This window comes from Alligator sinensis, unplaced genomic scaffold (assembly GCF_000455745.1).
Source record: "Alligator sinensis unplaced genomic scaffold, ASM45574v1 scaffold56_1, whole genome shotgun sequence".
Classification (NCBI taxonomy): Eukaryota; Metazoa; Chordata; order Crocodylia; family Alligatoridae; genus Alligator; species Alligator sinensis.
Genome location: NW_005841960.1, coordinates 47,615 through 61,265, shown reverse-complemented (window position 1 = coordinate 61,265; position 13,651 = coordinate 47,615). Strand labels below are relative to the sequence as shown.

General features: G+C 42.1%; 1 protein-coding gene across 1 annotated transcript in view; it reads right to left on the bottom strand.

Annotated features, from left to right (window-relative positions):
* Window positions 1-13,651, bottom strand: part of CDC73 (cell division cycle 73) — a gene marked incomplete at its 5' end in the record, with an annotated part of 176,600 nt that overhangs the window by 123,798 nt on the left and 39,151 nt on the right. The window contains one exon of the mRNA XM_006020589.3: window positions 2,271-2,335. Coding sequence (XP_006020651.2) covers window positions 2,271-2,335 — 65 coding nt within the window. The remainder of the gene's footprint in view (window positions 1-2,270; window positions 2,336-13,651) is intronic.

Sequence of the window (13,651 nt, the reverse complement as noted above, 5' to 3'; positions counted from 1 at the left end):
CTATTGGCCAGTTCTAAATTATTCCTACGTGGCGGCTAGTAATTGGCTTGCTAGCCGTTTAAAATTTCGTGCGACTTCCGCCCACGTCGGAGAACTTTGAGCACGCTGCAGAGTGCCTCAAAAGAGATCTGACTTGCAGCTGAGCTGATCGATAGACTGATCACCTATCGATTCTTCTCCCCGTCGCCGAGTGCACACCCCAACGTACCCTTTCCCCGCCGGCTTAATTTGTGGACAGATTAGCTGGCCCGAGCCTTGCCAGCTGGAGCAACTGACATAGTTGTTCAGACGACCGGACCACCTGTGTCGCAGTTACAGGCGGCGGAAGTAAAGTTTTTGCAACCGATAAGCTGTGTCTGCCTCTCCATTCACCAGCCTGCCCAATTTCTAAATCACCTCGAGTCGGCTCCGGCCGTCCGAGACAATCTAGAAATGCAGAAGTGTGGCACCAACATATTCATTGTTTAAAATTAAAATGACATAAAAATTATCTGGGTGACAGTATCTTATGATTGAAAGATGAAAATGAAAAACATTAAGCAACATTTTTTTCTTAGCTGACAAAATGAAAACAAGTTACCACTGACTGGTTGAAACATTTACATTCTAGGCCTCATTTTATGTTTGTATTATAGGAGGGCAAACCAGAAGCAGGTACACAGGTTTAAGAGAATGTTCAGTACTATTCATCGGGCTTATTTAGGTATACAGATGGCAAAAGTCTTAACGAGGCCTCAACATTAGTTCTGTAGCATCTGCCCAACTTCCAGGCAACTCAAAACCATAGTTGAGAGACTTTACTCACTACCATAAAAGCAGACAAATTAAAGAAAACATGGGATAAATTGTTTGAGGGTCTCTGCATTCTCATCTGCATATAGGAAAATCCACACAAAAGAACCCTAAAGTCATTTGAAATAAACTGGTCAATCACACCAGGCTAAATGAAGAAATTCTCAACAACTACTTTAGAGATCACTGATGAATTTGTCACCAACTAAGGGCCTTTCTACACTACAAGTCTCAAGCCAGGCAGAAGTTTTCTTGAAAGACAACCACCAAGAGTACCTGCCTCCCTTCACAAAAACAGCTGTGCTGGCTGAACACACAGTGCACCTTGGGATGTACAGATAAGAAGGCCATGACTACTAGAAGAAAGCAGGGGCACATCTACATAGACTTTGTCAGGTCCCCTATGATCCAAAGCCTTCGGTTGCTCACAGAACTGATATTGGTAGGCTGGCAGAACAAAGGTGTTCTGCCATACTACACACAATGTAATGCAGACCAAGCCTAAACCCAATCAAAGCAGACAGGATAGCCATGTTATAAGGCTCTAATGCTCCACATAGTTCTATCATTTAGGAATGCAAAATATTGTTGCAACTCTAGTAGGCATACCTACACCAGTAAAAGCCTGAAAGCAGGTAGCTATAACTGATAAACTATACTCCTAAAAAGGATTGTTTATTTCATTCACAGAACTAGCAGAAGTATTTTACTAGTAAAAAAAGTCTGAACAGGATAAGCTGCTTCTCCATTAGGAGATTTGCCAACACAGCTCTATCAATACAATTGATAGACTTAACTTAGGGCAAGGACTTTACTTTAAGGCTTGGCAGGATTCCATTTTTATATTGGTAAAAGTTGATAAATGAATTCATCTCACATTCTCAGAGTGATAAAATATTTTTCTATTGTTAATAATCAAAATGTATATAAAAGGGGATGTAAGGAAAGTGATGGCCGATGGAGCGTGAGACCACAGGGCAAAGCAGTCCTACAGAACCATGCTGACTGCAACTTGCAGAAACCCTAGGGGCCTAGGAACAAAGGAACAGGAAGTGACAAAGTGGATGTGGGAGCTATGGGCAGCTTTTAAACAGCATACTATCTTTAATAAATTGTCTGCCCCCCACATCCTTAATTTTGCACAACCCTGAAAATTTAAACCAATACAAGTCAAAATGCATACTTAAAAATACACAGATATTATCCGTTGAAATTATTTTAAAAAATAGAAATTGAATTCTGCCAAGCCTATTTATCTTTTATTCAGAGTATTAGCATATTTAAAAAAAAAACCACTAAACAACTTATAGAAAAAACAACTGAGGCAATCTCCTGAAACCAAATGTGTTTTCAACTTTTACAGGCACTGACTTTTAAATAAGACAGCCTTTTTTGGGATGTTATGCCAAAAAAAGGGGGGAAAAGAAATTACAAATATAATTTCAGCATAAAAAGTTTCAGAAATTATTTAAACTTACAGTTACAGACTTCAAAGTCATTCCATGGTAGGTGCCCATAGTGTCAATTTTGAATCCTTCCGTCTCTGTAAATGAAAAAAGGCTCATTAAGTCATTCCATAAGTAAGCATTGGTACAATGCTTAATTTTAGACTAGCAGCCTGGGAATTTCCTATCAGTCACCTGTGGCAAAAAACAGGCCTTGCTGATGCACACAGTATTTTAGGTCCTGTCTGTACTGAATATAATTAAGAATGAAAATAAAAATAAATAATTCAGCTTATACTGAACCATTGAAATATACGTTTTAAACAGTTAGTCATTGCAACAGGCCTGAACATTGCTTAAAGCAACGCTTAAATGCATGATGTTCTTGGAAGTTAGTTACGTTTTCCTTTAGATAAACCATGATTTCCTCCCTTACATTTAATACTGTTTAAAAACTTGGTTAGTAACTATGAAAACTAATTCACTTAGGTAGGGGCCTACTTGGGCACATTACTTTCCTGTGACCAGAACAACAACAATTCCTTGCTGTTTAACTATGCCAGCCTAAGTACAGACAGTCAAAAAGTCCGAGGCTGAATCAATTCAATTTTGGTAGGTTAGTATAAACTGCATAGATTGAACCATCAAGCAAGTAAACAGACATTCTCTTTTTGATTCCAGAAATGCAGCCACACGCCTGCAGTCGCCCAGGTCGGAAGCGGGGGGGCCCTAGAGCATGCCATCCTGCTCAATTGGAGCAGACAGCTTGGGCCAAGGCTAGCCCACCCATTCTGCAAGGCAGGGTTTGCAAGAGAGGTGCAAAGCATCCTCGGATGCCGAGGAACTGAGTTTGATTGAATCTGGAGGGGATCTGGAACAGAAGTTCCATAACCATTTTAACCTAAATTAATTTAGTCTGATACTACATCCATCCAGGCTCAGCTTCAACTCATTTTGGCCATTTTGGTTAGGCACATAAACCGGTTTAAAGTGATGAGAAACTGGTTTAAACCTGTAACAGAACAGAAGTTCAGTGTACATAAATCACTTTCAAAATGACCAAAACTAGTTGAAGATAAACCTGTTGGATGCAGTATCAGACTTACCTGGTCTAGGTCAAACCGGTTTATGGAACTTCTGTCCCAGATCCCCTCCCTTCCTGGTTCAAAACAAAGAGCAATGGTCTCACGTTGTAGCAAGGGAAATTTAGGTTAGATATTATGAAGAATTTTCTTACTAGGAGGTTAGTAAAACACTGAAACAGATTACCCAAAGAGGTGGTGGAATCTCCATCCTTGGAGGTTTTTAAGACACGGCTAGACAAAGCTTTGGCTGAAATGATCTACTTGGGGATGGTCCTGCCTTCAGCAGGGGAGGTTGGACTAGATGACCTCCTGAGGTCCCTTCCAACCCTAATTTTCTATGATTCTGTGATTCTAAGTTAACTCACAGTCCCCCAAGCATCCCAGGATGCTTTGCAGCCCTGGACTATGATGCCTACTTCAGTGCAGCAAGGACTGCCTCACCGCTCTGCTCCTTATCCTGCTTCATGCCTGTGTCTGTCAGCTCATAGGTGCAGGGGAACAAACTCCTCAGCTCCCTGGGGTACCCAGGGCTGGGGCAGGGGAGAGCCCCTCAAAGCAGGGGCTCCCCAGTGCCCCCATGCTGGGCTGCACAGGCAGGCACCCCGCATGGAGGACTCCTCCCTCTCCCCCTGCCCAGCTGCTGCAGGAAGGAGGGAGGACAATTCCCCTTAGCTCCCCCGGACTCCCTGGGGTGGGGAAAACCTCCTGAGGGGCAGGCTCCCACAAGGTGGGCCAGCACAAGAACAGGGGGATTCTTAATCCTCCGTGGAGGGACAGAAAGGGTTTGGGGACACTTGGCTAGGCTGGCAATTGCCAGCAGGCTGGGAGATGTGCTCTGGCATCCCCTGCATACTCACCTGCCAGTTCAGTTGGTTGTTGGTTCAATCTACACAGCTTAGAGGAAGCTGCCTAGGTTGAATCGATTCAGGCTCAAGCTTTTTGATGGTCTGTACTTAGCCTCCAAAAAGAGTTTATGTGCAATGAACTTCAGTTGCGTTACAGATTTGAACTGGTTTCCAATCACTTATACTGGTTTATGTGCAATTTCTGTCCCTAGCCTGTAACTAGTTTGAGTTCCAGCTCTTAGCAACAGTTCACAGCAACATGCTGCTGGTACAGCTCTAAACATGCACCTTTAAATATTCTCAACCCCAAGACTGAATAGAATAGCAACTCTAATTTCCCAGAATTCATTAAAGTCACTGTAAAAGACAGTTTCAATTCTGAAGTCACAGTTGCGAACAGAAACATTAGAAGCAAATCTCAACTTAGAACCCAGCTCAAAAAAAAAAAACCCAAGCTATTCTTTAAATACGTACAGATTCCTGTACAACTTGCAAGGGCAGTATTTTGGTACTTAAAATTCATAGATTCATATATGTAGGGTCGGACAGGACCTTGCAGATCTTCTAGTCTGACCCCCTGCCCCAGGCAGGAGAGAAAATTGGGCTCAAATGACCCCAGCTAGGTAATCATCAAGCCGCTTCTTAAAGACCCCCAAGGTAGGAGCCAGCACTACTTCCCTTGGAAGTTGGTTCCAGATCCTAGCCACCTTGACTGTGAAGTAGTGCCTTCTAATGTCTAGTTTAAACCTACTTTCTAACAACTTATGGTCATTATTCCTTGTTGCTCCGGGAGGCACTCGGAGGAACAAGGTCTCTCCCATTCCCCGCTGGTCCCCCCTAGTAAGTTTACAGACAGCCACCAGGTCCCCTCTCAGCCTTCTCTTGTGAAGGCTGAACAGGTTCAGGTCGCATAGCCTCTCCTCGTAGGGTCTGCCCTGTTGTCCCCTGATCATGCGAGTGGCCCTCCTTTGGACTCTCCCAATGCTGTCCACATCCCTCCTGAAGTGCAGCGCCCAGAACTGGACATAGTACTCCAACTGCGGCCTGACCAGTGTCGCATAGAGGGGGAGGATCGCCTCCTTGGCCCTGCTTGTGATGTATCTGCGGATGCATGACAAGGTGCGGTTAGCCCTACTGACCGTGTCCTTGCATTGGCGGCCCATGTTCATCTTGGAATTGGTAATGACTACAAGATCTTTTTCTGCCACTGTGGTTTCAAGAAGAGAGTTTCCCAGCCTATAGTATGCTGCTGGTTCTTACTGCCCAAGTGCAGCACCCTGCATTTGTCAGTATTGAATCCCATTGTTAAACTATCCCATTTGTTAAACTATCATTTGATATGTATTAGGTTTACAATTCAATGAATACAGAAATATTCAAAAAGAAGCTTAATGAAGACTCAGATTGGGATGTTATAATAAAACAACAAAAGAATGTTCATTATAGCATGTTCATCTTTAAAGTAGTCCTTTTTAAATGCTCTAAATGTAGCAGATCCAATAATGTACGCAAATGCATTACTACTAATATAGTCTCATGAACAAGCTTCTACATAATAGAAGGCTTATGAAAGTGACTTTTTAAATCTTTTACTAAGATCACCATAAGCCAGAAAGTGCCTTAAAATAGACAGGCATTTATTTGAATAAAACACTAAGTAGCGTATGTGCATGTTCATGGTAAGTGAATAAGTTCTGTGAGCTCCCTGGAAATGATGTGGCAATCTTAAGAGTGACTATGGTAATGAAGTAACTGATGACAAAGTTCATTCAAAAAGTTAGTATTCCTCTGTTAATATAATCATTAAAAATGTGTGTAGGGGGAAGCTTCATACAGAAGTTTCTAAGCCACATTAAATTAAGGTGATACCTAATAAATTTAATATAATAATGTAATTATTTGTTTATAAAGCCTGTATCCTATTACCATGCACATATGCAATACTTCAATGATCACCATACAATTGGCAATTAATATTCAGTTTGGCTTAAAGATCCCTTTAGAGCTGATCCGAGTTCACTAAATGAAGCACCATGAGAAAAATATTAATTTAATAATTACCCAATGCCAAAACAGATGTGAACTGTCACACAGCACACCCACACCAAACTGGAAAAGAAGAGATTATAGGCTCTGTATTTCTGCCAATCAAAATATGGCAGCGACTTGCATATTAATTCTCTACTATTCACTACATTCATTTTTATTACTATAGGACTTTGTTTAGACTGGTATCTTGATTTAGAAATAATCACTAAAAAAACAAGCTACATAATTAAAAGTTTTCATGGGAAAACATTTAGATAAGAGGAAACATGTGTAAGGCAAGAAAAGATGCTATCAGATGACTAAGGCCAAATCTCCCCTGTCTATAGAAGCAGGCATTAAAAATAGTATCAACTCTGATAGTCTCACTGCTTTTTAGAATTTGGACACCTTGGTAGTAGCCATGTCTCAAAGATACAACGCTCAACTTCTCACTTCCAGAGAGGCAAGGAAGACGAATGCTTTGTTATCAACTATGTTTAAACATTAGACAGAATAAATGCATACAAATCTTCAAGGTTACTAGTCCTGCACTATTCACATGTACAGAGATCATGTAAAAAAAGGTGGAAATTTGGGAGCTGCTTCTCAGACAAAGCAGACCAAAAGGTCAGTGTAGCATAATTTAGATAAAATGTCTAAAATACATTGTTACATGAGCATCTTGTAAAAATATCCTAAACTGGCACAACAGCTGAAATTTAAAAGGCATATAGAAAGATTTTTTTTTTTTCTTCTACACATAGCTGGAGTAAAATGCATTGGGGGGGGGGGGGGGAGCAATAGAAATCCAAGTACCTACTGTACTATAGGACTGTAGCTAAGCTAACGCTGGGTATGATAGATTTGTTCTTCTTAAGAAATAGCATTTAACATCCAAAAGAGCCTCAGATGTATTACTACAGTTACTTTTTCTAAAATATTTCAATAATAAAGCCTGTCCTATTTGGCACAGAGATCATAACAAAAGCCAGATAGGCAAGCAAACTGATATCACCATACAAACAGCAAACCATTTTAAGACAAAGAAACTTGGCTGCACCCCAGCAGTCTACTTAACAAATCTTACAGTGTTAAACTGTTTTAACCTGTTATCTTACATCTACAAGCTTTAAATTGCTTATGTTAACAAGGATAGTAGCAATCTGCCTCCCATATTAAACCAACCGACTGAAAACCGACTGAAATATACAAAAATAGAAACAAGGAGACATAAGTTAAGAACTTCCTAGGTAAGACTGCTATAACTAGATCTTAAATTTCCCTGAATAATACTGGAAACACAAATTATTAATCTGCAAAAATCTGCTCAACCCTATTGATGTAGTACTTTTAACATAATACTGGGAAACCCTTCTAGTGTTGCAAGATCTTCTGATAAAAGAGCAAGAAGGCTCCAATGAGGACAGACTGGAGTGGCTGCTTTTGTTGCTTGTTTCAACTTAAACACCCACACACTTAAATTGCTCTGGGGAGATTATCATAAAATCTCTATCAAGATGGGAATAACCGTAAATTCCGTTCTTCTAATATTCAAGTCTGACAACATGAGTTTTTAGGGCTAGGATTTGAAGGCCAAACAAGACCATCATGATGATCTAATACAGGGACGGGCAATTATTTCAGGTGGAGGACCGCTTACTGAGTTGTGGTAAGCCATTGAGGGCCACATGACAGGCAGCAAGGGGAGATCAATATTAATTTTCTAAATTTTTTAGGGGCCCAGCGGGCCAGACAGAATGGCCTGGCAGGCTGCATCTGGCCCCCGGGCTACATTTTGCTTACCCCAATCTAATACATAACTCCCTGCATGAGAGACCGCAGAAATTCACCCAGCACTAACATGTTAAAACAAAACATTTTCAAAACTGACTACTAATTTTGGGTGCTCAATTTGACACATATTAGGCTTGCTTTCACAGCATGAGCATCTGAGCACCTTCTGGGTGAGGGGGGAAACTTAACTCCTTCAAGCTGTTAAATTCAGCACTTAAAAAAATTAATAAATATATAAATGAACAATTAGTAATCTATTTTGAACTTCCCTAAATCAGTAACTAACAACATTGTCTAATGGCATTAAAAGCATTATTCCTATATTAGGATAAAGAAAATAAAAAAGATTAAAATGGAAATAAGATTTAAAAAGAGGTATATAATCCAGAGTTTTAATTTGCTACCCATATTGTGCAACAGTAGGGTTTAAAAATAAATGCTGAACTAATGAATTTAATATAAGCAATTCTTCTCTCCCAATTTAATTTTTTTAGGACCTTTAATTTCAGGTTTAGGAGTCTTCCTTGCAAGAATCATAGAGAACAGACCCAGTTATAGTCCATGGACTTTAGAAGTCACAAAGTAACTGGACAATTATTTGGTCTAATAAAAGGTATCATTTTGGAACCAAGAGTTCTAGTTTTTTGTATGTCTTTTTGTCTCAGACCAACGCGGCTACCAAGTACACCCCTGGACAATTATTTAGCTTTCTAGCCCCCCATTAAGGATCTCTCTCCCTCTACCACTCTGCAAATCTCTGTATTATATTCTTAGCATGTTTAGTACTCCACCTTTGTACAGAGAGAAAATCTAGCCCTACACAAAATTGCCCTCCCTATAATAACTGTACAGCCAAACCTTGCCTCCTATCTCCAATCTGTCTTAATAAATAAAAAAAAAAAAAAATCACTACATAAAGTTCAACCCAAGATTTCTTTAGGGTTTCTACTTCAGGAGTTTCCAGCCCCAACTCAAGGTTCTCTTTAGCACTATAGACAAAGCATCACTCCCAACATGCCCAGCTACAACAGTCAAAAACCAAATTTACTTTCCATTTTTCACCAAGAGTTGGTACTAATCTTAACTTTATTTCGTAAGCTGCCACTCTTGACAACACTGCACTTCCATTTTCTCCTGGAGCTAATAAAAACAAAAAAGGTATTCTCCTTTGCTTAGATGTGAGATACCATGAGGCAAAAAAGAGAGGCTTTGTGTATTAAATGTCATGCCAAATTTGTCTGCATGTCATACCAGACATAAAAAGATATGATGAATTTTAGTAATGCTGTCTATTTCTTTATTAACTTATATACAGGGTGTAATCATTGTTGCATGTATCTGTGATTTACTCCCTTCACTAAACTGTAGTTTGTGGGTGCATCTTTGAATACAAAATGTATTTGTGAGGCAGACCGCTTTCAGCCATTAGAATATAAGAACTATCACGATCACAATTTTCCCCCCAAAAAGTATCTTACCATGATTTTCTTCTCCATACTTTTTCTATTATATGGAGAGGGAAAAAAAAAACCAAGCAGTAGCTAGTTTTAGCTAAATAAAACATAAGTTTTTCCAAGAAGCTCAGATTACTGTTATTAAAACAGATTTAAAACCAAATACTACACTGACATTTCAGATTTGCCATATTTGATACTTTTAGCAAGCAACACAAGAGAAATTTGTGCATTCCTAACTGCCACAGTTGTTTGGGAGATTCAGTAACTTACTGTCCTAGCTGGAGAAATGAAAAAAGCATTTCAGAGGACTAACATGCAAGTTACTAGATTTGATCATCCTGCACCTTCTGCCATATAATCTGCCATTCTCTAGTGGAGAACCAAAGACTCAAGGCAACTCAAAAAAAATTGTTGGCTACCAGCCATATTGCTACATGAGTGAGCAGTGTACAACAAATTCAAACCTTTGTTTAATATGTTTCTTTTATCATGTTTCAAGTCTGGTAATAGTGTCCATTATTTGCTCCCATAGGGCACATCCAGATGAGCGCGGTCGCTGTATGTGGTGCCACAAACACATTTGCAGTCTGGTGTTCTCCGCGCTGCAAGGGTACACACTGTCCATGCATGCGCTGCTCCATTCAAAAAAAACACCCATGGAAAAAAGCAACAAAACTGAGCAGCGTACGTTCAGGATCACTGATCTGGAGAAGGTACAGGTGTGCAGCTAGTCCCTCCTATCTCAATTACAGAAAGGAAGGTGAGGAACAATCCTAGCTGCTCCCTACACCAGAGTTCCCAGTTTGAGAAAGCAGCAGGTCCTTTACCACATTGCTGCCTCTGCTGAGCTCCAGGTACAGGGAGCTGAGTGAAGGGAGCACTCTTGTCTCCTGCTTGCTTCCCCTTGCAATCCCCCCCTCAGAGGCTGCGAATGAAAAGCCAGCAAGGCTGGAAGTCATGCAAGCCCAACTCTCAGCTGCACTGGCTTCCTCTGGTGTCCCCCCCATCACTCAGCTGAAGAGCAGGGGCAGCGATTTTAAAGCCAGAGAAGCCAGGAGCCAAGCTTGGGGACAGCTTGCCAAGCCTGGCTCCCAGCCCCTTCAGCTTCCACTCAACTTCCTGCCTCTGAGCTGAGTGATGGGAGTGAAAATTTAACAGCTGGAGGGACCAGGAATCTGGTGTGCAGGGGCTTCCCCCAAGCCCAGCTCCCAGCCCTGCTGGCTTCCAGCTCAAATGACACAGAGCCGGGGGGGGGGGCAGGGTGCAAATCAGGCTGCTCCACTACCCCCACTCCTCCAGGTCAACCCAGGGAGTGCAAGGAGCAGGGTGCAACAGAGTTCACATTCCAGGGGTGGCCTTAGCACCCCCTAGTGCCACACAACCCTTGCCCTGTTCAAGCTCTAGGGTGCTTGCCCCTTCTCACTTACCTGCCATGCCTTAATGTACTTATCTGATCAAAAGGGAGGCTGCCTAAGGGTCCTAGAGTGAACCCCAGGTCTTCTAACCACAAGGTCTCTCTCTAGACAGAATGGTATTCCATGAAGGCCGCAACAAAAAGTGCTACTGTGAAGTTCACTCATTGGATTCATCAGCTTTGCTGGTTAGATACAAGTTATCCATTCGCTTATGTAGTGTTTTACATCTTATTTATGAACAGCATTAAACCTCCTTACCTAACATTTTTGCCAAAGCAGCCTGTGAACAGACAAGATATAAAATTTTGTATGGAAATTTTTTTCAGAAAACAAGAGCCTTTTGCTGGAAATGTCATAGGGATAAGGACCTTGACCACTCTGTGGATAAGGGCCTACTCTGTGGGCAAGAGTAGCACCTAACATACTACCCTGCTTTGCCACAAACTCACCATTAACCAGCCCCTGGAGCCACGTGAACCTGGCTCCACTACTTCCAATCAGGCACCTATCAGTAATCTATGTTGAGTTGCATAGGTTGGGGTTTTTTTGTTTTTGTTTGTGTTTTGGGGGGGGGGGGGTGTGGCATCCAGGTTAGAAATGAAGAGAAATTTTTGCCTCAAGTACTAAGTCTCTTCATGAAGTGTCAGAATTTAATGCCTATCACAACTAACAATGCTAACGTTTTCATTGTGAATCATCAGGTTTGACTCCAAAGTCATCAAGCGCAGAAAACCTGTGCTTCTTCCCCATCTATATGAGCCTCTTATTCACTGCTGGACAGTAGCAACAGTGCCACAAAGATAGCCAAAATGCTAGTTTGGTCACTCTGAACAAGAATAGAAGTAGACTGCAGTGACTAACAACAAATGGTAGCATTTCGCTATTAAGCATTGTCGAAAAGATCATCATTTGGGTAGTGCTCAGTAGGTGGAACATCCTTGCTGCCTGTCTACAGTGTCACAGCAAAGCTTCAGAGCTAGTAAGTCCACCATAGATATGATCTCACTCCAAAAAATCCAAGAAAAAAAAATGTAGGGAACACAGAAGACCCCTTTATAAATCACCTTCATTGACCTGACCAAGGCCTTCGCCTTTATCGGCAGAAAAGGGTTCTTCAAAGTTGCTGGAAAAAAAAGAATGGTTGTCCATCAAAATTCACCAGCATAATCTACTTTTCATGACAGAATATGGGGAACAATCAACTCTGATAGAGCAAAATCTGAAGCTTTTGAGATCCAAAGCAGACAGTCATTCAAGAACTGGACTCTACAGCCACACTTGCAGATATTCAATGAGCTGATGCCTCATTTAGCACAAATCCAGTCTTGTAAAACAGACAGATGCCTATCTACCTACGTACCTGGTAGCCTGATAAACATGTTCATCTACATAAGAGGTGTGCAAAGCACAAGTTATTCAATTAAATAGTTCAATTTATCATCCAGATGTAAAGGACATTAAAATGGAAAATGTTAAATGAACGGATGAGGTTCTAGTTGTGAAAGGTAACTTTTCAAAAACGGGAGGAAGGAGGACCCAGGAAATTATAGGCCTGTTAGTCTTACCTCGGTCCTGGGGAAGCTGTTTGAGAAAATTATCCAGGTGCACATCTGTGAGGGACCAGCAGGGGAGATCATGCTTAGGGGCAACCAACATTGGTTCATTAAAGGCAGGTCCTATCAGACCTACCTGGTGGCCTTCTATGACCAGGTCACAAAATCCTTGGACGCAGGTGTTGCGGTGCACGTAGTCTTTCTAGACTTTAGGAAGGCCTTCAACACTCTCTCTCACCCCATTCTCGTAAAAAAATTAGGAGACTGTGGTGTCAATGGCTACATAGTTATATGGGTCGCCAATTGGCTGAAGGGCTGCACAGGTCATTTTGACCTGGAGGGATGGGGGAAGTGCGGTCCCCCAGTGCTTGGTCCTCAGGCCTGCATTGTTCAACATCTTCATCAGCAACTTGGACGAGGGGGTGAAAAACACTTTGTTCAAATTCGCAGATGACACTAAGAAGTGGGGAGAAGTGGGCACGCTAGAAGGGAGGGACAGGCTGCAATTGGATCTGGACAGTTTACAGGGGTGGACGGATGAGAATAAGATGAGATTCAATACTGACAAGTGCAGGGTACTGCACCTAGGGAGGAAGAACCAGCAGCATACCTACAGGCTGGAGAATTCCCTTCTCGTCAGCACAGTGGCAGAAAAGGATCTTGGAGTCACTACTGACTGCAAGATGAACATGGGCCGTCAATGTGGGGACGCAGTCAGGAAAGCTAACCGCACCTTGTCACGCATCCACAGATGCATCACGAGCAGGTCCAAGGAGGTGATCCTCCCCCTCTATATGACATTGGTCAGGCCACAGCTGGAGTACTGCGTCCAGTTCTGGGCACCGCACTTCGAGAGGGGTGTGGACAACATCGAGAGGGTCCAGAGGAGGGCCACTTGCATGATCAGGGGGCAGCAGGGCAGGCCCTACGAGGAGAGGCTACGCGACCTGAACCTGTTCAGCCTTCACAAGAGAAGGCTGAGAGGGGATCTGGTGGCCATCTATAAACTGGCCAAGGGAAACCAGCAGGCAATGGGAGAGTCCCTGTTCCCCTGAGCACTACCAGGAGTAACAAGGAATAACGGCCATAAGTTGACGGAGAGTAGATTCTTGGCTAGATATCAGAAGGCACTACTTCACAGTCAGGAGAGCTAGGAATTAGAACCAACTTCCAAGGGAAGCGGTGCTCACTCCTACCCTGGGGGTCTTCAAAAGGAGGCTAGATAGACACCTTGCCG